The sequence below is a fragment of the Neodiprion lecontei genome, chromosome 3 (assembly GCF_021901455.1).
Source record: "Neodiprion lecontei isolate iyNeoLeco1 chromosome 3, iyNeoLeco1.1, whole genome shotgun sequence".
Taxonomy (NCBI): Eukaryota; Metazoa; Arthropoda; class Insecta; order Hymenoptera; family Diprionidae; genus Neodiprion; species Neodiprion lecontei.
Window position 1 is genome coordinate 294,869 of NC_060262.1, and position 27,413 is coordinate 322,281.

At 36.8% G+C, this 27,413-nt stretch overlaps 1 protein-coding gene across 6 annotated transcripts; it reads right to left on the reverse strand.

Moving 5' to 3' along the window:
• Positions 1-88: 88 nt before the first annotated feature.
• LOC107220088 (protein phosphatase PP2A 55 kDa regulatory subunit) lies at positions 89-26,705 on the reverse strand. 6 transcript variants are annotated; one of them, XM_046733305.1, is made up of 11 exons: positions 26,451-26,705; positions 18,051-18,209; positions 16,773-17,090; positions 11,133-11,198; positions 10,350-10,447; positions 8,867-9,145; positions 7,633-7,810; positions 7,163-7,497; positions 6,791-7,006; positions 6,526-6,693; positions 89-6,124 (listed from the first exon to the last, which is right to left on the reverse strand). In XM_046733305.1, exons 3-10 carry the CDS (start codon positions 16,855-16,857, stop codon positions 6,541-6,543), a joined length of 1,410 nt encoding a protein of 469 aa, XP_046589261.1. In that variant the 5' UTR covers positions 16,858-17,090; positions 18,051-18,209; positions 26,451-26,705; the 3' UTR covers positions 89-6,124; positions 6,526-6,540. The 6 variants fall into 6 exon arrangements, with proteins under 6 accessions (XP_046589261.1, XP_046589260.1, XP_015514004.1 ...); XM_046733304.1 differs by lacking the exons at positions 16,773-17,090; positions 18,051-18,209; positions 26,451-26,705 and adding an exon at positions 15,306-15,502; XM_015658518.2 differs by lacking the exons at positions 16,773-17,090; positions 18,051-18,209; positions 26,451-26,705 and adding an exon at positions 14,199-14,888.
• Positions 26,706-27,413: the final 708 nt, after the last annotated feature.

Here is a 27,413-nt window from a genome sequence, read left to right on the forward strand (position 1 = left end):
TTATGATACAAATGTCTTTTATACTTGCGTATTAAAATTAATCAATCAGCGTTATTATTATTACATGTATTACTACAGGTTCCCGTACTTTTAGCGATTTTTTTTTTTTGGATTGTTTTCTTTTACCTTTTGCTAAATTCCATGTCTCTGTAGAAAGATTTCTTATAATTATCTTCAATTTTGACACTGCATTCATTAACTGCGTATGCCTAATATTTAATCTGCAATTATGCATACATGTATATGTTATAATCATTGTACAGGGTGTCCCAAAAATCTCGCTACCTGGAGCTCTATTTTATTTTTCAAATTTTAATTATACAGTTTTCTTTACTTTCATCTGCCTTAAATGTTTTATCGAGTAAACTGTGGCAACAACATTTTTCATCTTTCTTTTTCATCGATACATGTAACAAAATATTTGGAGCACCTAGTATAATGTTATTCAACTATTTGACTATAATCGACAATAATAATAATAATGCTAAAATTATGTATGAATATTATGATAATATGTAATTGTGTGATAGCCATGTGTAATAGTCTTTCCTTGAAATTTCCCATCGTCGAACCTTATTTCCAAGCCTATTACTACTTACATAATTTAGAAGATTAATTGAATTTAATTTATTATTATTACAATTTCTTTTTATCTTTATTGTTACGTTATTCTATTTATTTAATTATTTTTCTCCAAAAATACACTTTTTAAGCCACCTTGCCATTTGAAATAATCTAATACTGATAAATTAAGCTTTTGAAATACAAATTATTGTACAATTTACTTGAGAATGGATAACGCAAACCAAAACCGCAGACAACAAAAACGATCGACTTACAATTTTTCACTTAATTTTCTTTGCATTCGGAGTTTATCATCACGTGTGGTAATCTGGAGTATTTTACAAAAATGATGGAAACTTTATGATAAGAATATATCACTCGTTAGACATATTGTTTGTATGGCACAAGTTTATTTGTCATTTTCGCGATATGCGCCTTTCATCAATTTTCTACTTTTATCAATCACCTATACAAATCCACGTTTTACACAATATATGCGTGCATATGTAAACTTGTATCGGTGTCGTAAGAAGTCGGTGTTCAGAGTTTTCTTGTCGCAGCGTTAATCATTTCGATCAACTAAAGTAAAAGATGATACGAGAATGCACGTACACATGTGTATACGTGCACCAAAAAATAACACTAATCTTTGTGAAAAGATCGTCAAGTATTTCTAAGCAGCATGTACACAGTACTATGTTTCAATAAGCGACTGCCGACGACTGCCTTGCCGATGGCAGGAAGGGTATCAATTGTTGTTGTTGTTGTTGTTGTTACTATTATTATTATTATTAATATTATTCATCTTTAGTCTCCCTATATATCATTATTCACGTATAATTAAAATATGACAACACATTACCCCCGAATTAAATTTGTCGCAAAGCATATCAGAACTGAAAAGTTCGACAAAGAAACAATAATAAGAGTGAAATGAAACGTAGATGTATAAAAAAAAGTTATTTTCATTATTTTTACGAAGATTTATTGTTTTTTCTTTGTAACACCTTAGATTACATTAACATGACTGACATCTTCCAAATGATTCCAACAGCTGATTTGGGGTATCTGTTTGTCCAATTCTTTATTTACTTATTCTTTATGATTATTTCCTTTTTGTACCCATGCGTCGGTGTTGTATTAATTTTCAATTTCACGCAAAATTATAATTCATTATCGTTATCGTTTCATTTTCATTCATACATGGGTTGACTGCTGCGACTTTTTCCATGTGTTTTTATTTTCGCCTTTGTATTGAAGTCCTTGTGAAGCTAACTACAGAGCATTATTGTGACTTACAATCGATATTTGTTTCATGAAACTGTCATCGTTCCCATATTTATTAATTTTCTTACACATTTCTGGATTTTGATTTGATTAATAAAGTACACAATTATTTTGCTAAAAATATTGACCAATATTGCAACTATTGATAGTAGTAGTTACCAATAATTTATTTGCATTACTTTTGCGACCATTTATTCAATGTTTCTTTTATTACGTAAATTATCATAAGGCAAAACGATAATCGTTCTACTTGAGTCTCATTTAGCTGCATTTTCAACACTATATTTTCTCTCAATCAATCCTTATAAACTCTTGTGTATACATGTGTTATTTACTTATTTATTCGAAACTGATTTGGGGGTGGGGCCCGGAAAAAATGTGCCAATCAATATTTTCAAGACCAACCTGGCATGAGGTTACAGAATTTTTTTTTCCCCACCACCTTGATAGTAACAGTTTATATACATGAGTGTATGTGTGTGTGTGTGTGTGTGTGTGTGTAAAATGTTAAAACAGACACAAGGTGCAGAAGCAAGACTTTAATTTTACACACAGTCGATATGGATGAAGTTCATCACATTACTTTCATTACTTAATAAAACTGCGACTGAGGGAAAAAGGAATAGTATCAATTTTGTACCTCATTCGTTCCATACTATATTTACACTGAAAATTAAATTGTTGCTATGGAAAAAATTCTTACAGTCAATTAAATTCAATATCTATCATCAGCGTTACCTTTTTACTTGGTTTAGTTTTTAAAAAATTTTTTTTTAACCCTTTACTGCAAACGTAAATATGTTCAGAATTGATTTTGTTTAAAAAAAAAAATAATTTTTCACAATTCTGACCTACACTGCGAATAAAAGTTTTTCCTTCTTTCACGTTAGCCCAATTTATTTAATCTACATACCTAATGAATTAATTAATTAGTTAATCAGTTACTTACATATTTTGGCTACAGACGACCAGTCAGATCATTATTACTGTAACTAGGCCTGCTGAACAGCAGTTAACAAAATTAATAAGAGAAAAAAAGAAAAGCAAAATATAATAATAATACCTGATACAAAAATATCGCCGCACTCCACCTTCTAACAATTTCGCGAAGTAGGTGAGAGTCTTGCGATCTTGTCTTGGACATCTTAATCAATGATTATTGTTAGAAAGTAATTACCGATTTTTTACCAGTTGCTTCATTTTTTTTTTCTATTTTTTTTTTCATTTCTTTTTTTCTTCCCTACAATATTCGATTACTTATATTTTAGTAAACGACTGCCTTTTCATTGTAATCTACGTTCATCACCATTTAAGGATTTTGTTTCCTTCCACTTTCGTCGCTAAATATCACTGGGTACACCTGATTATTGTTAGTCCATATCGAGCTAATTTCATTAACCACGAGGATGTATGCGTTTGTGTTGAAACAAAAAATTCATTCAAACGCTTTACAACAAATAACAGACAGACAAATAGATCTATTGAAAAGCTGGCAGCGGTGAGCAATCCAAAAAATTTAAGTCCAAACAAGGATTTCCAAAGCAACGAATACATCTTAACAACAAGTGATTACAATAATGTAAAGCTATGTGAAATCACTGGAATACTTAAATGAATGTGAATCAATGGAGCAAAGGTTTCAAGAATGCCAGTCACATTGGTTGGTCTAAAATGAACGGTTTATTTAATTCAATAAAAAAAAAAAAAAAGAAAAAAAAGATCGCATATCAACCACTGTATGATTGAAAAAAGTTATTAATGGTGAAATTGGGAACATCTTGTAAATAATCTACAAGTGAAAATTATTCAAAAAAAAAAAAAAAACACGTCGAATAAATTTCAATTGGTATGCTAATTCAAATTATGTCTTCTTTTCTCAGTTTGAGACATTAATTTTGATGTTATACAATTGAAACACATAGTTAATTTTAAACGCATTTTAACGTACAGGTACATCACAGTACCATTTCAAATCCTCGTACTGTATTTAATAGTTTGATGAAATCGACTTGTTCGATAAAATTTAGGACGTGATTCGCATTATCTGCACTTTTTTTTTTTTAAACTCAAGCTGCCGATCATTTCCCATTCGCCAATTTTGATGAAAAAATTGCATTGGTGTTAATTCGTTTGAAAGTATGTACTTGAATATGAATCACAATTGTGGAAACTAACAAAATTTTTGTAAAAAACTAATAAACCGCTAAGAGGGTGATTGATCAAAGAAAAAGTTTCGTATTCCAGAAATTTTTGACACCCGAAATTTGACGTTCAGCATTTTGTTTCCTTCTAAGTTGCCAAAACTCGTTTGGAGAATTTAAGTGAAGAATATTACTAACTATCGTTCTTTCCGGTTTGCTTTTCTCAATTCTTTCTTTCTTATTCCCATCCACAGGTACTAACATTGTTTAAACTGGTGCCACACTGATAACGCAATGAAACACAGGACATTATGAACAACAACTAGGAACCATTCTATCATACACAATGCTCTTTTCATCATTTGCAAGTCCAGCTTACACAAGTCAAATGCATAAATTCTAGTGTCTTTACGTATTATTTATTCATTAATTTATTATTTTTCATTTGAAAGTGCGTTTCGTTTGTTTCTTTCTAGTCATCTCAATTTTTCATCTCATTTGCCTTCAATATTGGTACACATATTATATTACGAATTCGAGAATTAACCCGTTTACTTTCGCAATATATGTAATAACTAGTTACCGATCCGGAATGATGCAGGATTAGTTTTGTCTGGTTTTCATTCTCACAATCGCGTTTGGGGTAAAATATCTTTGCGGTGTATTTATAGACGAAATGGATTTTCTTTTTTTTTTTCTTTCTTTTAATAACGAAACCTTCACTGTGAAATCCATCCATAGTTTGAAACTCAGCATCGTTTCAAGATCACTCACTGTTCTACTTTGTCTTTTTTCAGATTTTTCCCTCTCCCGAAAAATCATCCTAACAAAAAATATCTGCAAACGTAAAGCGTTTCTCAATATTTATGGATTTCTTTCAATTTCGCTTAGTCATATTATCTCGAGTGTCCAATCAGTTTCTTGTTCCTTTTTGTCCGAAAAAAAAGACAACACATATAATTGTATATATATACATATATATATAATATATATATATATATATATATACATATACATATATATAACCGACATTTGCGAGATGACCCGCAAGTTGACTGATGTCGAATGGTTAACCAATTACAACCATATATATAAGGAAAATGTTCAGTGTACACGGTATGAATTCACGACATGTTCCGGGTTGATTTACGTACGTATAAAAAAAAAAAAAAAAAAAGATGAAATGAATCGAATTTGATTGACTTGATGCAGTAGTAGTTGAAATAAAATGTTATCCTCGTTATATGTCTATATTTATAGGTACGAACGATGTAACGGGGAAAAACTGGATAACCGTATTATTTCGCCATCTCACGCTAGTAAATTATGCTTTACAATACGAAAAATTAGACTATACATATAATAGTATTTCTATTACGACGCATTAACAAATTATACATAATGTTTTTGTACCCTATATAAATCAATCTATTTAAACCTCAAGTTGATTGTTTGCATTTGTGTTGATTGATTCTTTTACGCTTTCATTTTGTGGATGTGTGTGTGTGTGTAAAGTAAACTAGACAAAGCAATACTGCAGATTCGTACCTCGTAATCATTGCCTGGGTTATTCCGACGATGAAAGAATCGAAATTAATAAAAAAATAAAAACAACAATATTAATAATAATAATGATAGTAATAATAATAATAATAATAATAATAATAATAATGTGCAGCTGTACGTCGAATACAGAGAGACAGTTGGTTGACAGATGAATTATATGGGGTATGTGAAAAAGTTCACGTTTTTTTTTCTCTAAATTTTATTCCTTCGTGTAAAATTTGTAATTTGAGCTGGCAGACTTGGCTGACCTGCAGGGAACTGAGCGCGCAGTACTACGTCGTTTACTGCGAATATGATAAGTGCGAGCCGCTACGAGAGGCAGGGATGGATGGATGGATGGATAGATGCTGGCTATTTACATCCGATATTTCAGTCTCGGTCAACCATCGGCAAGGCGATTCAACTTTTGTCCGCGCAAATTCGTGCTATTAAACACAAAGCACACAACACCGCGTTTTGCACGCCAAGAGAGGCACGCGCCGGGCGCACGCACACACTGCTCCTCCGTGCCACAAAATTCGACTCCACGTGACACTTTCTCACGTCAGTATGTAGCGCTGTATTATCTAGAAAATAAGAGAGAGCAAAAAAGGAATAGTACGAAAACGAAAATTCAAAATTGTGAAAAACAATGAAAATCGAATCTAATTGGTAAATACTCCATGACAGTATCGAAAATCTAAGTACACATTCGAAGAGATCCTGGCAAATTGTTGACGATTAATGAATTCTGTCGAATAATTTTTCAATCATATTTGAAACCCGACAAATGAAAAGCTGGCACAAGAATACGAGTGCCGTTTTATAAAGAATCAGTGAACGCTACCTGTATAATGCAATATTTGTTACTCAACACTCGTTCTCAGCGGTCTTTTATACCATTTCCGTTAAAAGAAAAAAGCGATCACATTATAAACAAGGAATATTCAAGGGGGGTCTGATAAATGTATACAGTTTTGATATATACCTGCATGCAGATGTGCTAAAGCTTGTCTTGAAATAGAAAGAGATTGTTGGTGGCTGCTACTGCGACAACATTTTCAGACGGATGCCACGCCGTATGAAGAATCTTTTTATTAAAGTCCAGACAATCTACACTAATCTCATCCTTCTTACGTTTACCACCGGTGCATACCTGTAACAGATATTCCCACGTTATTAACATAATTTTCTATTGGACGATGACAAAGAACTTACCACCGTGTGACTAAACATTGAATTACAAAACGAACCTTGCGTGGCTTGAGCAGTGTCTTAGGCTTGGCTATATCTCGTGCTGCTTCCAATGTTAGGTCTCGCTTCGTAGAGCGGTCAAATACTCTGAAAAAATTATTGTAGGAGCCCGTCATGATGGCTGAGTCGTTGCCGCTCCAACAACACTCAAATTTGTCAAATATGCAGTCATTCTCGTACAACGAACACAGCTTAGACCTGAGATAGTCGTGGACCTAAACAAAAGAAGAAAAATTACGAATAAGCATAGAACTAAGCACGCAATAAATAAAGATTCAAAACGACAGAGGGTTATGTTGAGATTGTTGAAGTATACAATGATAAATTAGAAAAAAGAAAATAGATAAATAAATAACCGACAATAAACGTACATAGTAACACTCTATTGGCTTCGTTTCCATGTGCAGGTCCCAGACCTTGACACTAAGGTAGTCCCTGGAGATCATATATCTACCAGAATTGCTAAGCTTGACGTCGCTGATGCTGGATATTATCTCAGAGAAAAAACTCCTGTTTGTCGGATCCTCGGGCTCTTCAAAAAGTTTGCTGTGCCGATCGCATAGCGCAGCTGCTCTCATGTCGCATAGCCTAATGGTACCTTTGCTACTGCTGTAAACTAAGAGGTTGCACTCGGCTGGATGAAATTCAGCGGCAGTTATAACTTCTGTCAGCTCTTCCATGTTGGTCGGTTTAATATCTACGATGTCTGTTTATTGTGCGGTTAGGAAAAAATACTAGAGATTGCTATTGATTTGTTGCTCCTACGGTTTAAAATTTACACCTGCTGTTACGGTTATTTTTTTTTTTTTTCTCTTTTCTTGTGGGAAAAAAGAAAGGATACTGAAGCTCTGATCGGTGATTTCAAGATGCCAGAGATTTATTCTAAGATCATCGGCGCTGAGATATGTCTCCTGGTCACTATTAACACTGATACTGTTTATATGGTAGGTGTGCGCATTAGCAAATATCCGTCTAGGTGATGCTTCGACCATTAGCTCCATTGGTTTTATGGTAGGTACCTGCGGAAAAAAATTTATTAAATCACATGTCTCAATTATGTGCTTATGTTCTTGTATAAAATTCATCACTTCATTGATGGTTTGTAATAGAAATCTGACCTCAGGAAAAGTGTGAAATTCCTTTGTTCTATACTTATTGTCAATTACTATTTTGATAAAATAGACATGTTTATACACCAGCTTATCGTTGGACAATATCTACCTTTCTATAATTTACGATCAATTATTCTGTTAATGCGAGGATTTCGCATTATCAAACGAGCATTCCCTTCTCAATCGACATTCTGCCGATGCAGTATTTTGTCGCGTGATGATGAGTTGAGAAAGGCGAATTACATGCTAATCCGATATTACAATGTTTGAAAAGTACTATGCACGTTCTAAAAATAGGTAAAATAAAAAATAGGAGATAATTCTGCATGAAAAGAATTATTTTTAATTGGAATAAGATGATGGTGTAACGTATTTATATTATACTAATGTGATGCGCATACTTGACCTCTGCGCACGTGCCAGGCAAACGCGCTTTCCTACATCCTGATGTCTCATAATTTGTCATGCTGAGAATTTAGATGCATGAAGACTTTGTGACAGTTATTGTTTTGTTTTTCGTACTTTGGCTTTAACATGTAAATTTCGTTACAGAAAATTAATTTAAATGCACATGACTAATAAGATTGAGATAAAATCGCATAACGTGCAAGTACTTTTTTACCAAGCTACCAGAATGTCGCTACGGAAGAGAACAGTTTTTAAAGTTTTTCAATTTTCGTCTCTGTATCAATGCTTGTGATAACGAGAAGAAAAAAACAAAACTTGCTTCAATTAACGTTCAGTCGACAAATTAAGACTATTCACTCAATTGTTCGCTGGCATGTGTATACTTTAGTTTTTTTTGGCAAGTTTACATTTCTGGCCCACGAACGGAATGCCGATTTATTTTTACAACCCCAACTGAAATTATGCGATGTGTCTGAAAGCAATTTTCGGTTGAACCGTAGAAAGTAATGAAAAGAAAATAATAGCTTGTAGAAAGAGACTAGGTTGAATTCTTACCCTGAGAGCCGTAATACAAGCTGGATCCTTAATAGCCCCATTTTCCTCCTTAGTATTATACCCTTCGACCCTCTTGTCTCTCTCGCTGACCTTCCATAATTTGATTGTTTTGTCGTTTGTTGATAGTAGAAAGTGTGCAGGATTCTTCCTCTTTAACCATCTGATTTTATTTATTTTTTCTTCTATCTCTAATGATTTTAAGTAATCGAACTCAGGTTCGTGACTTTGGAAGGTACTGTATACGTTGTACTCGCCTCTTCGAGGTATACTGTTTTTACTCTGCACATCGGAGAATGAACAAAAATAGAACAAAGACCATATTAATAAAAAAAAAAAGAAAATAGTAGACAACTTTCAACGATTGATCATTTTAATTATAAAATCGTATTTATAACGAGGCTGAAGCTAGCAGCCAAACGTCTGATTTTCATTCGAATAAGCAGGTGATGTTAGAAAAACAAAATTTTTTTGCAATACCCTGAACCAATAATACTTTTATAGAATTACGGAGATAAAACCAAATTGCATTTTTCCAATTCCAATAAGTTTAACACGTTTGGCTGTTAACTCTGGCTGTTAGCTTCAGGTTCACGCGCCTATAGTTGGATGGTAATATTAAAAAGAAGGTCACGGCTTGCCAAGGAGGAAAGAAAATATATGCAAAGTGAGGGAACTTTTGTAGCAAAACTAATGTCTATATTCCGATGTCAGCTTCCTTATTATATCGATGTAGCGCAGTTCTTTGATCGTAAAAATCTATAAGTGATGATTGAACAGGTTAGTGCCACGGTAAGGATAACGGTATCTTTTACGGTCCTACTATTTCAAGAGTGTAATGAGACAATGAAGAATCGGTAATAAGGTGTTGGTATATTTTCAAACAGTTCTCTGAATGGCTTTGCTACATTAAAAGTATGTGTATAAACTTTTTAAGGAGTAGATGTTGAATGGAATTCAAGATTTCAGGTGGGCGGAATTTTGATTACTTTTATACCAAGTAAAAGATAAATTGGGGAGTTTTTTTTTTTTTTTCCCAGGAAAATACAATAGTGGTATTATTGCTCTGATCGTTTGGTACATTATCCTGCACACGGGACAATGAAAATATGTTAAGCCATTATTTTGTACAAATTTGAAATTAGTGGAACAGCATGTATTTACATAAGAATATGAAGAAAAAGCTTGAATACCTCATAGATTTATTTTGGAGTTACATATCGATATTCTGGTTATGATGAAACACTCTGATTTTAGTACACTTTCGCGGATCACTGTTCAATTTTTTCACCTGACATCGGTCATATAAATTACGCAGTCCAATAATCGGTACAATTTACTATAGTTTTCTAAGTTGAGCTAGGTAAGTCTGATCGTTTTTTTTTATTTCGAGCTGAGAAGTGCGGATGTTAGCATGGTCAAATTTACATACAATAATAGAATCGAAATATCTTACACGGATATGAACATTTAATATTCAACTCACAATCGGATCCCTCTGAAAAATGACGACTCGTCCTCCTTTGTCACCGGTCGCAAGAAGGTCCCCATCGTGATTAAACTCGACACATGAGATTATGTCAGCTGGAAAACAACAATATCATAATGAAGGTTTTTGTGCTCTCATGGTCGTTTGCAGCAGAATTTTTTTCAGAACAAGTGAACAAGTGAAATATTATAAACCGAATCGTTGCACAAAGGACATTGCTTATCATTTTGTTTGAATTTCAAGTAATGTGCACACGTTTTAATTCTATTTTTGTACTACTCCTGATGAAGTATTGTGCAAGTTAGATAAGAGTCGCTTCGCATACCAAATTTGATAAGATAAAAGCGATAGACTGAAAAATAAAAAAAGTAACTGCGCGATTGAAAAACATAGATACAAAATAAGAAAGCGAAGAAAACATAATCACGATAACCTTGCACTACGTACGTGTGGACAACGTGGCACGAGAGTTAAGCAGGGAGATAAAACAATTTGTATCATAGATAGAAATACAAATTTTAGAAAACAACCGACAATGAACGTTAGTACCTACCGCGCGTAGGTACAAGCGACATCCTAACATCGGATTATTTGTATCTCTCAAATCTAACGCTCGTTACATGCAGATGTGACATTTCGTTAGATGCCAACGGAACGAACTTGCGTTCAATAGTCATTGAGTGAGTGCGACGACGAGATGCGACAAACGAGAAATGAAAAGAGAAGGAGGGATAATAATATAAGTGTGTATAAATAAACTCTAGCGACGGTATCACTCACCTTCCGTAACGTCGTCTTCGAGAGTTCCCTTGACTTGCGAGAAGCACCACTGTATATCACCGTTGCCTGTAATGGAGCATGCGCATGTATGTATCAAAGAAAACCACCTTGCATGAGTATTGAACAACTTCTGTTTACATAGCACTGTACGTGTATCTATATGCATCATTACCATTAGCTCTCTGTATAGGCATTGTAATAATGATCCGGAGAATGAGTTTCTTGTATTAGCAATAAATTGTAATAGAGAATAAAATATGAAAAAAAATATATGAAAATTGCCTTCTTCAAATGTAACAATGGAATATTTACAATGCGATGGTAAGTTAGCATCAAGAGAAATTGGAACGAAAAAAAAAATCTATATACACACATATATATAATACGTATGAAAATGACTATAATCAAAGAAAAGAGCAACAACAATCATCCTACTTGACGGTTCTCCGCTATCCATTTTTTTTTTGTTTGTTTATTTTTGTTTGTTTCTCTACCACGTTTTCGTCTGTTTCGTAGTTTATTTTTTTGTTTTTTATTTGTTTCGTGGCGTAGCCGACGAAAACATTTAGTTTCGCGGAAGATCTGGATCGGATGCAAGCGGAGAATTATGTAGTAGTAGTAGTAGTAGCGTAGTAGAAGAAGAAGAACAAGAGGAAGGAGAAGCAGCGGCAACAGCAGCAGCAGCAACAGCAGCAGAAGCGGCACACCAGCGTCAACACACGCGAGCACAGGCGCCCGTCAAATGGTAAATTTTTTTTATTTTTCTCGGGTTACAATCAAATACCGAGTAGGGCAGGCCCGTTATGCAAAAAACGCGGTTTTTCTCGTGAGTTGCGACGGGACGATTGCATCAAGGATTTCGGCCAGTGGTTTATTACTATTTAAACAAACGCGACAGAGCAACGCACCACCTGAAAATATTTCCTGTATTATAGTTTACTATTTAAAAACAGCGTATTAAACGCGCAGCCGAGCGTTCTCTCTCGCTCTCTTTCTCTCTCTCTCTCTCCAACATTCGGCGATAAGGTGACGGAGGGAAAAAAACCCTGCGTGAAAGCTCCGAGAGACGGAGTGAGTCCTATCTACTTACCGGCCATTTCGGCAACCGGATTTTTTTTCACACACGCGTATTCTATTTGTTACAATTGTTGGGACAGAGGGGCGGCCTGTATACCCGATAATCACTCGATAATAACCCGATGCTCGCGGATCCCTGTCACATATTAATACGGTGCCGAATATTCAACGACGTTCAATGGCGGAACTCACGAGTGTGCATAACAACTATCGGTACGTACGATGACGTCACGCCACCTTTGATTCGTTCCTTCGTTCTATTCGTTCCTCGGCCGCCGCCGCTGCTGCTGCTGTTGCTGTTGCTGCCACGGGCCAAACCACAGTGTTCTTCGACCACTCGCGCCATCTTCTCATCCTCACTTTTTTCACGCGAACTTTCACGAACTTTCACGAGGTTCCGTCAGCCCGCGCTTTTCGAACCGAATGCGCGTTATCGCCACCGTTTACCGAAGACTGTTAACCCTTTCATGCCTACATTTTTCCTTACATTCGATTCACTCGAAATTTTGCACACATGTGCTTTTGGGGTCGCTGATTACGAATATGAACTTGAAATTCGAAAATTCAATATGCCAGATCTAAGGTGGCGGGCAAACATACGACATTTTTTTCTTTACGTATATTAAGTTTGGACTAAAATTGGCAATCGAATTCTCATGATGGATTAGCAAAAAATGCTGTTTTTCGTGAAAAAAATACAAATTTCATTCGCTTCCTTACACCTTCGATTTCTCCAATGCATAAATAAATGAATTTTATATCTTTATTAGACCTAAAAATATTTCAGGGACGATGTGGATCCAAAAAACTCTGTAGTTTTTACCAAGAAAGTAGTTTAATAGATAAAAAGATGCTTCCAGGGGTAAAAGTTTTGAAATTCTTCCGTCAACTTCGCCATGAATGCAACCTGTCCGACCTGACGAAACTAACAATATTATCAAACGAATGGTTCGAAAGCTATAATTTAAGGTTGTTGGGACAGTATCTCGTAAGTCATAATAAAATGTAGATTTTTTTTCTATTAAATAAAAAATTGGAACATGTAAGTTAATAACTTAAATATACATGTTAAATAAATGTCTTTTGACTCGATATTTTTCCGTATAAAATAAATCCGGCAACAGTGCATCTAACTGCTATACATTATTGTTGCTAGTGTGAATGAATAATGAAACAACTTAATTTCGACGCAACGGACGATTTGTAATGGTAAAAATTTATAAAATGGTACAAAACACATGATTGAATGATTGAATTTAAAAATTGGCACGTTTTTTTATCCAACGTTACCACAGTTTTACGATTCAGATATGTCATTCAAGTATGACTGATATTGTCGTGAATTTTCGATTATTTAGATTAAAATATTTACCAAAATCCACGCCAGTATACGTTTTGTATATTTTTTGCGCAATCAACGAGAGGAGATTAATATAAATTACAATTTATTGTATTGTTATATTTAGCAGTTGTGGTCAAATTGTATCAATAATGTGCATTTTAAACAAGATTCCATATTAACTTCATGGTAAATATCTAATTTTTAATAATTAATTACACAAAAACTACACGTCAGATCTTTTTCAGAAAATTATTTTATAAGTATTTACTACCAATTAATAACATATTAATTCAGTTTTTTATCGTTACATTGCTCTAATGTCCGAACAACCTTAAATTATGATAACATGTTGTTCAGTAAAATGGAACTCGATTCGTTATAGACGAACCTTATAAACCATTAATTACAGGTCATAATTTCCTTGTTTCGACTGCACTGCTCACAGCTAACTGTACAATGCTAATATTTACCAGAAATAAAATAATTCTTAGACCTGACATCTTTGATTTATATTCCTGTATTCTCACCGATCGTTTTGTCACGCAACATTTCTGAATACACAATAATAATAACTATAGTAATGATGCAAAAGAAGCAGTTGATGAATCAGTTATACGAAGAAAACTGTAGGTATATAAGTGACAAACCTAACAACTGTGTCAATTTTTCGTGTAACTCCTCCAGGGATGAAAATAACGGACCATTTCTTGTTAGCGGAGCTTTCAGACCGTGCGGAAAACTTTCCATGACTTTTATGTGTGAATAACAGTATGATACGTTTATTATCGCTGAATTATTCCAAGAAAACCAATTTTCTCTTTTCTAATTTGTTTACAAGTTTTTCACGCGTCAGCAGAACTTTTTTGAATGTGAAAAACTTTCACTTTACATTGTGATAATTTAGCACTTTTATGAAAAATTGTCTTTTAACACGTGCTACGAACATTGGCAGATGCATCATATACAACACATAAATATCTTATTTATCGTGTATTGTCCTGCGTGTATAAATATAACCAATTTTCAAGGGGATGACAATTCCATTCGTCGAAACTGTTCGAGTACAATAAAAATACGAATGCGTTTCGAACACTTTTACCTCCTACATTTGTCTATGTACTACATATAATATATCACTAGTTGAGATCGTTACCACCCACGTCAAATAACAATTATTAATATCATTATTAAATTTCTTCTATATTCATTCGACAAGTTTCTAGTTTATAATTTACGGTATATGATTTTTCTTTTACGGGCAGTTTTCGACTGATGTTCGTGAAATTATGGATCTGGTCCAGGGACCGACTGGTAACCCAGGCACGATCTGTCTCGAGTTGCGGATCGGTAGAGGCGCTTACGTTACCGAAGAAATTAGCAAATATCAGCTAATTATCAAAGCTCTAACAACAAGACTTGGCGCGACTTAGCGTCGAACCATGTTCCATGTTATTTATTTACCTTATATGTATACCTACCTACCTATGCCTCGAACCAAGCTATTCCCAGTTGGCGTATAGACGAGTAGTTAGAAAACGAAATACGAAATCACATAGGAGATCATTTATGTTATACCGATAAGGTGTCGTCGAACACGATAATTTATAAACTTTCGAACAAATTTAATGAGAAAAATTTGAAACCCTTCCAAATCGAACGCCTTCGTGTTAAGAATGTAAAAGTAGTAGGGAGGGAGAGAAAAAAAAGACAAGCATCCTGATTCGTACACTGTTATAATAGTTACAACTACTCACGAAAATTTCTCTCGGTGTCATGTGAAATCTTTGGATTTTTAATTGGTGGTCCACGGTTGAACGAAGCTCCCGCACTTACGTTGTCACAACAATTAGAATGATCTACTGAAACGGATCTTAAACGGCCTCTAGTGTTCATCTTTACCACCGAGAACACGTTCTGAAACCGCGATCAGAGTCAGCGCACGCGATTTGACCTTACGAGAGTCTCAAAGGCTATGGTTTCCGACATATTATACACATACATATACATGATAATAGCAGTAATACACGCCGCCAGGACAGACAACGTATGTGTATACATAAGTCCTGAACTTTCAGGCAAATTGAACATGACAATATCAACACAATAGTGACGATAACAACAATTTTTCGCTTTCGAGAGGGCGACTCAATCTTCATTCTTATACCAACTGAGAAATATGTACTATACGTGTGATTACATGATGTAAGTGACACTAAGAATTTACTCCGACGAGTGGAGAAATTGCGGACCGAGTAAAGTTTGCTACGCGATATTCCAAAGTATTTCCGCCTCTTCGCGGTCTACTTGAAAATTATCTTTAATTTTTTTTTATACCTACGATTGAATTATAGTATCTATACAGATGCGTGCGTACATACACACATATGCACGCGCTCGTGCACGCAATACGTTATATACGTTCGATATTTCATTTGAAACGTGTTAAAACCGGGACAAAATGTAAACACACAGTGGTCACTAGGTGCAATCGTGCTAACAGGATATCCATACAAGGTCTCCGACGTATTCGTATATCGTGCGTTTTCGTGAATGCGCACCATGAGATCGACTCTGAGCAACTCTGCTGTTCAGTTTTTAGCACGTGGCTGATGCGAAACTCGGATCTGCTCACAGAGTGGACTTGTATCCTGAATTGCCCATAATTAGGGGACCCCTGTTGCGCATCCACAAAAACTCGACTCGAAAAGTCTTAAGCTTTTGATCCGCACAAACGTAAGTTCATAAAAAAAAAAAAAAAAAACACACGCACGCACGCGTGCGTTATATGACAAACGAAACGAGCATGTAATTATAAGTATTATGTATTCGCGGTTACGTTTCATAGGTATAATTGATGCGTGACGCAGTGCCTCGCCTGCTCGTAGGCAACTTACGTTACATGATGCCGATCTGGCATCCCATATTTTAACTAACAATAATTCGACTACGCACGCCGAATTGACGATACTTATCCAAGCATTATCTGCCGGTAAATTTAATCTATGTATACGTATTAATTATCACGGATCGTACTCGCCTCACGTAATAAAACGCGTAACCGAGAGCGCAAGTGATAATAATAAATGATCTCGTGACAACGCCTAAGCAGTAGACAACCGAAGTTGACGTTGCGTACCGCGGTATAATCGTTATCGACGGAGGAAAAGAAAAAAAGAGCGAATAGAAGGTATCGAAAAAATTACGCACGATGGCTTACTTACCACTCCTTTTATTCACAGCCGTGTTAATCATCGAGCCAAGCTTCGTGAGGCTCGACTGTCTCATAATTCCCGAAGGGTTCTTCATGTTGTGTTTGGACGAAGGCGGTATCGCTGTGACCGGTGCGGTCTTCGATCTACCGATCAAGGCTCCGCTCCGACAATTCGTATTCGGCCCTGTGCTGGGGGGCCGCTGCGGCGGGGCCCCCCAAAGGCCGACAACGCCCGCGTGACGCGTCTTGAAACAATCGGATCTCTCCGTCCCTCCGTGGGAGGAATTTTCCCCTTTCCGGTCGGCACTATTCTCCGCTTATATCGTGCCTGTGACAAAAATCAACGACAACGTGTATAAATTTTGTCAATATTGTACAATAATTTACCACATTACCGACAGTTTTTCGCCCACGCTTACATACACCGTAGAATGGGAAGGCGAAAGCCACCTGTGCGCAGGCAACTGCGATCGCGTGAATCGTACAAATTGCCTACGTATAGGCTAATTTGTCCATGATTCGCCTGTGCATAGGCAATCGCAATCTCAAAGATTGTATAAATAACCTACGTGTATACGTATTTGCCGATAATAATTTTCCCGTAGTACACAAAAACGTTAAAAGGGCATAAGCGCAACGTACGTGGGGCAAATATCGGGAAATGAAAATAAACGAATAAATAAAAAGAACGTAGGTCTTATAAATGAATTTCAAAAAAAAAAAAAAAATGTTCGCTGCGTAAGCGAATAAGTATAACGATATTGAGTTCAGGACAAACTGTGCGCACAGAACCTGGGCATTTTATTGCGGTTGTGGTCGATTCAGAGAGCAACGACGTAGTTGTACAGCAACAGGTTGAGGAAGAGCCAGCGGAAGTAAGCACGGAAAGAGAAGTAGGGGAAAGAAAGAGGGGAAGACTGAAAAGGTCTTGGCAAGAACTTATTGCATACATTTACACAAGTGCCGTTCGTTCGTGCTTCCGTGCAGTAGCGAAGAGGCTCGATAGACTCTGAAAAGTCTTCAAAGGATCGGGTAATGGGGCCTGCGGTGTAAGCGAAATAAAGACAAAGAAAGAAAGAGATGAAAAAAGGGGGGGAAACGAGCTGAGTAAGAGGTTCTTTGCACGGTTTACAACGCGCGTAGGTACTTCTGGTCATTATAGTACAGGATCACGACGTACGCGGGGAAAAGGTGTATCCTTTGATTATATCTTACTTATTTCTCTGGCGTTTTACGTTTTTACTTAAATATACGGACGTTTGGAAGAAACAAATTTCCACCTGCTCACCTTGCAGTCTCTGTGTATTATCCAGGCGTCATATTTTGTACGTAACCCTTTCGAAACGGCTGTGTGATCCTCAGGGTGGCCGCGGTAGAGCCGGTAATTCCTACGAGGAACGGTAATTCCTTCAAGCTCGAAGCCTGGCTGCTCTTCAAGCTGGAAAATCTGTAACGCGATAATTAGACAACCGGTAAAAATGAATCATACACAGTAAACGGTTGTATACAACACTACATGCACGTGGATAAAAATAAAGCTTGGAAAATTATTTTTACGCTAGACGCCTATATTGTACGGACATTGTCGTGACACAATACATGTACCAGTTACAGCTGGTTTTAGGTTGGTTTAGACAATTTGACGGGAAGCATTAAGAGTAGAATTGGCCGCATCTCGTCTCTATTTTTTCATTTTCTTTACACGATGCATTTTACAATTCTTTTCTTCTCCCTCACTTTTTTTTCTTTAATTCAGATTCTAGGAGAACCCCCCCCCCCCCCCCCCACTTTGCACGGGCTATATGGAAGCTATTTATACTCGAATATTTCTATTGCACCACATTATATATATGTATATACATGTAATATATATACACATAAACACACACCCACACACGCTATGCTATGAAATAAAGATGCGCGTTGGAAAGAAGAGGAAAACAAACAAAATTGTATTTTTGTCGCGGTGATCACGCGAATACGAGTGGACTAAAAATATCCAGCATGTCAAGAAATGATGGCAAATTAGATTCGACATGTGAGTTAATTTTTGATAGATCGTGTGAATCGACAGAGTTGTATTACGGCAGTGGTTTCGGATATACGTAATTGACGCTCGACATGGGTAAAAGAGGTCTCAAAGTTCATACAAGTCTTGACTTGCAGGAACTTTCATTTAAAAGGTTTTCCAGGAAAAGGAGATAGACAGATAGATAGATAGATAAGACAGAGAGAGAGAGAGAGAGAGAGAAAGAGAGTTATGAATACGTAGCGATACAGGGCTGGAGGAAATACTCTGGCTGCCCTATAACATGCCTATATACAGCTGCTCGATTGATCTAAAATGCCAAAGGCTTGTGAGAGCGGAATTTAGTCTTGGAAATTGGATGAATAATTCATCCTGCATCCCTTTATACATCGGAAGAAGCGAACAGCGTGAGCTTGATTGCTGCCGCCATCGCGCCAGCGCCTTCCAATATACGTACGTACTTGCTTACACTTTTGCCCCTAGATTTGCCGATTACCACGCCGAGGTGTAAGTAAAGTTGTTTTCAACGGAGTATAACAAAGTGTTGTAAATAATGTGTAAAACGTTATTAGGCGCCATCAACCGTCCGTCCGACATATAAAATACTGATCTCGAGGAAAGATTGACTGCGTTAAATAACGAATTTACATTCTCATCGACTGGGAATTGTTCTTTCCAATTCCGTGCATAACGTCGTAACGTATTGAAAGTTAGTATATGTATAAGAACGAATTCTTGCGTGCAAGACGAAAAAAAAAAAAAAAAGAAGAGGAAAGAGTGAGTGTGCAAAGCGGAAGATTTTTTCTCTCTTGTTATTGTGTCGCCAGCGGTGCGATGAAATAATGCGGAGCTAAATCCGGTTGAATTCGGATTCAATATAGTCAATTGAACGCGGCCGTATAGTTTGCGTGGCTATGGCTGTAACGACGAAGAGTGACCAACGCGTAAGAATAACGCAGCCGGTATCCGAAATCTGAATGAAATCTTACATGCGTCGACCGAAGGAGATGCTTCGATTTGGAAAGAAGCTAGCCGTATATACGGAAATATCGCCGAGCTGTATCGAGAAGATTTCAGATCCCGGATCTCGCGTCAATTACATGTAAAATTCCCTGACATTTCCCGATTTTCCAAACGAAAATAGACATATTTCCAGAACCGGTTTCAACCTAACTTCACTCACAAATTCACCTCCCTTCATGCAAATTGGTTAAAAGTTGGACGTCAGATGTTTACGTCGCAAGTTAAAATAGCCCAATTTTTTCCAGATTTACGCGACAGCGAGACACCCCGACTTACGTGACAATATCTAAATCGCGCACGGTACAATGTCGGATAGCGGATATAAGAAGAGAAATGAACGACTGTTCCTGAAACGACTTTTGACCTCTTAGCGGGTTATAAAACTGTAATAACGATTTTCTTCGGCTCTATACGCACGGTTTTCTAGTCTACGGTGTCGTGATCCGCGTTTGTCTAGACGCTTTTAAATCGATATCATTCACGGTATAAGGCTGATATTATGTACCAATTTGTACATGATCTTGTACATCCGAGTATGAGGACGCCAAGTTCTCGCTACAATCGTCGTCTTTCTATACCTGCCTGTGATCCTCGTGCATGCGCGGAGTTTAATGCACTTTCGATCACCATGGCGTGACGTAACGAAGGATGAGAATACCGAATGTCACGTAATACACGTCACATATGTATCTCTTACGCGCGGAGTTTCTTGCCGCAAAACTGCGAATAAATGCGAAAAAGAAAACACGCGCGAAGACTTACGATCATAGATATAATTTACACTTGTTCGGATTCTAAGCGTATTCTGTTATACATTTGTATACCTATATATATATGTGTATATATATGTATATACACATGTAGTATTAACGCGATACGATACGCTACGCAGGACTACGCTAATCAATTTTGCATCAACGACGTGATTCAATGATTGAATTCGTTGGGAGTCAAGTTATAATTACATAAATCATGAAATCTAATTGAACAATTACGACACCCAAACAAAGGAAAAGAGAAATCGAAAAATGTTACACGTTATTGTGCTCAGTCAACTTTTATAACAAGATAGTATAAAAATTTGTGGAGTTTGGAATCAAGATTTCAATATTCAAAATGGTAGATCCAATATGATGCACTCAAATTTGAAAATTTGATCGAACCCGATCGAAGAACTCTATTCAGGGTCGCCGATTAGATTCGTCATACTGATTTTTCAAAATCCGATTTCAGATTCGTAATCAGCGAGTCCAAAAAATGGTAATTTATGTAAAACGTGCGTATGCGTAGAGATGTAACTGTCTCAGAGATGAATTATTCCTTCAATTTTCAAATTTTTTTCCATTCACTTTCTTTCCAACAGTAACAACTTACAATACTTCGAGTATTGAAAACCTGTCAGCGTACCGTCAGAAATACCAAAAAAACCGCAAAAATAAATGTTGAAATTCTCTGTAATATTCAAAAAATGAATGTAAAATAGGTGGCAAGAATACTTACCACCACGACTCAAAGGGTTAAGGTGAACGTGCCCAAACAATATGCGAAATAAAAAGGTGCGAAGGAAATTATTCGACCTAGTTTGAGCCGTTTCGAACAATACATACCATAAGGTATGTGTCTCGGGCAACTTACGAGGGTCAGTTAGTTGTAAGTGCCTGGCACACACGTCTTGGTACGCGCGGCAATTGGCAATAGGCGAAGTGTATAATTAAGGGTCCGGAGGGAGCGGGGGGGGAGCAGCACTTTCGGCAGGTACAAGGTATATATACAAAAGTTATTATCATTTTTAACATGCGCTCTAGGCTCACGGCAGGCTGGCGTTTTACTTATGTTCTTGACTCGGTCAAGGCGATCCCCGTATATGTAACATGTATCCCCGATGCTCAAACTGTGCCACCACTGGTCGCTAATTCTTTCTTTCTCTTGTAAGTTGCAACACGTGGACATCCACGTCAAGGTTCACGCTCACGATCAGACATCTTTTGCGCGTACTTGTTGTGCGAGTATGTACTCGTATAATGCAACATAATCGAAATCTACACGCTAAACAGGTTTCGAAAAAAAAAAAGAAAAAAAGGTCATGCTTTCGAGGAGAAGTCCAAACACCTGATTGAGAAATATCCTAATCGTACGAATAGACACGAGGCGGAACAATTAATAAAAAGGGTCGTCAGAGTGTTTGTAATGCGAGGCTGAGAACAGGGCGAAAAAGAAAAAAAATAAATCAATAATTCCGTGCAGTATACGGTAAATAGAGGGAGGCGGATAGATAAATCCTTAAAGCAATATGATGATGATAATTAAATATACCGCAAACATTTGCACATTAGAATCCCACGGCACTGTTGGTGTAATTATAATCAAATTAATAAGCTTTTGGTTCTCTCTCTTTCTCTCTTTTACATCAAATGTCTTGTGAATAGCAATTTCTCTTACATAATTTTTCCAATTTTCCATATAAATCGAGTCTTTTAACCCTTTGAGTCATAGTGATAAGTATTCCTACCGTCTGTTTTAAATCCATTTTTTATATATTTAGAAAACTTTTCAACATATTTCTATGCGATTTTTTTTGCTATTTCTGATCGTATACTACAATAGGTTTTCAATACTCTAGAGTAATTGCTGCGGTATAACGTAAGTTATTATTGTTAGAAAAAAATTGATTGGAAAAAATCGTAAAAAACGAAGGAGTAAATCATTTTCGGTAAAGTTGCTCCTCTACACATACACGTATTTTACATAAGTTACAAGTTTTTGGAGTCGCTAATTGCGAATCGGAAATCGGGTTTAAAAAATTCAAGATAGCGGATCCGATATGGCGGACCAAAATTTCAAATTCTATCAAATCCGGAAAAGAAACTCTGTCCAAGGATAGTTGGGGTCGCTGATTGCGAATTTGAAATCAGATTTTGAAAATTCAGCATGACGAATCGAATCAGCGACCCCAAAAACTCCTGCACAGCGTTTTTTCACCGGATTCGATCAAATTTGAAATTTTCGCGCACCATATCGGCTCCAGGACCTGAAATTTTTCAAGTCTGTTTTCAGATTCGCAATCAGCGACCCCAAAAACCACAGAATACTATCTTTTAATAAAAGTTAACTCAGCACAATAATGCGTGACTGATCGCAGGTTTAAATTGCCAAACACGTATGCATCTACGTATATGCAAGAACTTGAAGCACAACACGTGCAAGTTTTGACACAGGTATGTGTATATATATGCCGCAGGTACGTATAACAAGAAGCGAGCACGACCCTTCCTTCATATTGATTATACCGCTCTCCCGCGAATAAAGACATCGGTTTTGCGCACAGCCGTAACGCTGCAGGTTACCCTGGACTGTATTTACGTGTGTATGCACAACCTGTACGTACAGGTCTGGGTAATAGAGAGGATACGTGCAATCTGGATCTACCCCGGTATTTCGAGTCGAGAAGCTGGAGCTGTTGGAGCAGATACGAAGGGACGAGAAACGAGAGCCTGAAATCAGGCCGAACAATATTTTTTACGGGGAGACTCCCTTTTCTATGCAGTCAATACATATGCGGTACATGCATTGAATAACCGTGTCATTTATGTATGTGTGTGTGTGCGTGCACATTTTTTTTCGTCATCTCATACAAATGATACGGTTATTCAGTCCCCGGATATATTCATTGCTGATATGTAGTTCGGAATTTGCGCGAATCTGTAAGTACGCGTATACCTACGCGACTCGACGCTGGATTCAGCGTGCTGAAAAGATTAATTATTACGAACGACAAGCGTTAATTGGAGTTTATACCATTGTATCGCGAAAATGCCACGCGCGGCCAACTCGCTACAGTTTCGGTGTCCGGCTTAATATCGTTACTATCGACTAACCGTCAACCACGCGTTAATTGGACGGTGCTTCTTCCGAAACGAATAAGCTATAGACGTCATCGATACGTGAATCACGGTATATACGTGTCACAGAGAGCTAACAATAAGCCTTGAACGCTAAAAAATCATCCATGTCTTTTACGATTTTCTATGCTTTGATCATAATATAAGGTAACGGTTCTAAATTCTCTATATTTCTATATCGTGTGCAGATTATAACGTGCGGTTCAACACCCACAGTTACGTAAAACTTTCATTCGCAAGAAATTTATTTGTATAATCAATAAAAAAAACATTAAATTTTTTTACACCTGTGTCTACATATTGTGTGTACCATGGTTCGTTTACAGTCGTAGGAAATTTCGTCTGTTTTACAAATGACGCGATATACGATGCTGTAAAACATAATATTATTACATCAAAGTACTAAAGAATAATAATTACGTTCGGAACATTTTTCAAAACGCCGATAATAATCAATTATACATATAAATATAACGTTTCATTGATTATTTTTCTATCTTCTGCACATGTTCCTTCTTTCCGTTAAATCTTTTCTCATTCGATTACGTGAGATGATTTTTTGTTTTTTTTCTCCAAATCTTTTTTCCTCGCTATTTCATGTAAGTACCTGCAAGCCGTCACCTCGGCACTGAAGTGAAAACGAACTTGAGGAGAGGAACGAGCAACGGAGTAGCTAATTGCAGCAGGTAGGTACGTACTTACGTACATACATACACTTTGCCTCGCACCCACCCGCCTAAATATACTTGCTAAAAAAACAAGCGAGGGAAAAGTTGGTGGAGTTAGGGTGTTGAAAGAGAAAGAGAGCGCGAACGTGCTGCGGTATAAATTGTTTTAGTTTCAGGGTCGTGTAATTTGACATTCAGCAAACGTTTACTCAACGAACTACATAGGTATGCGTATACAGTTCAGTACTGTATAGGCAGCAGCGGTAAGTACCGTTAAAATAATAGACGGAGCAAGAATTATGTAAAATAAAAAAAAATAAAAATAAAAAAAAAAAAAGGAAAAACAAAACTGTAATACAGGTATAACAGTCAGCTGTAATTTGAAAATACTCGTGGATGTGATTAACTTGTACAATACGTACGTATGGATAAAAAGTCCCTAGACTTTGTTTTAACATGTAACCTACTGTCTCATCGTCGTACTTATATCCAGCGACGCTAATTATCTGGAAGTATAGACGGCTGTAAAAGTCGTCTCTTTTAGTCTACAAGCAGAAATGAGAGGTCAAAAAAAAAGGATAGAAAAACAACAAGGAGTCCAAGATTCATGATTTTTTTTTTCTTTTCTTACTTTATCGTTTCGATATTTGCATGTTTGAATAGTGAGAAGAAAAAAAAATTTAAGTAATTCAACTCGATCGCGTGCAGCGTATAGCGGAGGAGGAACAATTACGGGTTGGTATTCCAACGAGGAAGGCGAATGATAATGGTCGAAAAACAATTTTTTCATACGTCTCGCCGATAGCACAAATCGCAATGTGGTAGCCAATAATAACATTGTCTTATTTATTACGTAGAGCGTTAGCCTCGTGTTAAAAATTTCATTATCAAACCGCACGAACAACGCCAACGAAAATACAGCGCGTGTGCGGAGGAAACTCGCGAGATCAGTTGAACAGGAAGATCACCTTTAAGGAAAATACGTTCACATATAAGGAATTTCCGAGGCCTGCGCGTCGAGTCGCTTTCTTGGCTTCGCTGATTGGGAGTATAGTGAGGTAAATTGACAGCCGGCGTAAATAAGCAAACGCGATGATGGACACGAGGATGCGCGGTATAACTACTACCCTGGTGCAAATTTCTATCACTAGGAATTTTTTGAAAAATTAAAAAATCTTGTATAATTTCGTAAAAAGTTATTGATTTTCGCTAAAAATTGTAGTATCTTGTGATACAAATTTTCATGAAAGTTTTTATACGAAACTATGGATATTTACAATTTCGTGAGAGAACAATTTTTACTATACAAAATTATACGAAATGTCTCCATTTCCCGAAAAATTCGTAGAAATCATTTTATCAGATGCGTAACGTACGCGCGAGCCTGATTTGCAGATTGCCAGAGCCACGATGATTTACTTGAGTCAAACCTCTCGTTCGAACGGAACTTACCTAGAGGTATAGAAAAAATGAAATATTATAAGCGATTATTGATCGCGATAATCACTCGCGTCTTAATCCGGCGATTCGGGCTTTGAGGTGGCGACTTTTTTTCTCAAATTTGACCAGATTACGCGGTACGTACTTATTCTTTTCATTTGGCGACAATTTAATGCAATTGCGAAAATTAATCTAGTAACAGAACTTGACCGATCGATTTCGTGATAAGGGTTGCATCGAGACATTTACAACACGTGACATCACTAAGCATAACGAAAATCTGCGGAATTCGGAGTAAATGATGGCACAACAATGTATATAATTACGTCGGAGTGCAAAAAGGTCCTTTTAAAACTCGACGTTGCATCATCGATATAATTTATATAAAATATTGACAAGTTTAAACATAACATGGAGGAGATGATGGCGAGGGAGAAATCCGATAAATTTGTGCATAATGTACATACTATGGAGCTATCCTCCATAGTATATACCTAGTAGAGTAATAGATTCGTTTCGCTAGTCTCTGCAATGAAATTGTTGCCATCGAGGAGGAGCGCGGATCAGAGCGAGAGTGAGAGAGTAAGAAAGAGAGATGGAAGCGTAGGGCGAATCACAAAATATCGTACCTTTATAGTATATGCCTCGGGGTGAATCCCTCGTTGCACAGAAACACAGCGGCGGAAGCAGAACTAAAAAATACGCAGTCGTCCACAATCAGCGGCACTGTTTCACTCGCATTCGGAGCACGTTGCTAGATTTACGAATATTATACATACGTGGATATGGGTATTGTATACAGGTATATCGCGTTACTGACACGAATCGGAAAACTGCCAGAGATCGACGAACCGCCTTCTTACCGTAACTGTTTACTACTGACTGCTACCGAGTACTGACCGACACCAGGGACACACTTTCAACTGTTGCTCGACCTGCTTGCGGCGCCACCTGCCTTTCGTAAACTCAACTAATCAGGAGGGGGGATTTGGGGGATGCTCACCGGAGTAATTAGAGAACCTTGATTACCCGAATTAATTGGGACCAAGCCTAGTACGGATAACCAAAATGCAATTTTTATCCTAAGGTTGGGTGATATATACAAAACAAATTTAAGTCGACAAACAGTCTGTACTAAAAATCTAAATACGTATTAATCCTCCTTCAAACACCGAACGCTTATTTTATTACTTTCGTTTTATATAGTCGTCTATTGTCAATTGACAAACGGCTACGCCACATTTTTTAGCGACCAGCAATATATATTTAGCACAAAAAATGCACTTTTTGAGCCGACGTTCGGATAATTGAAGTTCTACTGTACACCGATCACTCATGCCGCTTGCTGGGAAAAAACTGGAATACATAATTCGGACTTTTGATAGAAAGAATAAACAATGATATTGATTGAAAATGATTTCTCTTATTTTTAATCTACCTTCTTCGCTCCATCTCTCTCTTTCTCTTCTCCTCATGCCACGTTTTGTATTTACAAGTACAAAAATGTGTATTCTTTTTGAGAATGCTACATACCTATATTTACATAAGATCGTAATAAAATCTAACAATTGGTCATTATTGGCTAAGAGCGG

Bases quoted from the DNA above. Each gene is read 5' to 3' on its own strand.
- LOC107220088 (XM_046733304.1), bottom strand. From the start codon at position 15,444: ATGAACACTAGAGGCCGTTTAAGATCCGTTTCAGTAGATCATTCTAAT. The intron at 10,448-11,132 runs GTGAGTGATACC...GTTGTTTTCCAG, and splicing joins CGAAGACGACGTTACGGAAG to CTGACATAATCTCATGTGTC. The intron at 7,007-7,162 runs GTACGTTTATTG...TCTTTTGTTTAG, and splicing joins AGCCAATAGAGTGTTACTAT to GTCCACGACTATCTCAGGTC.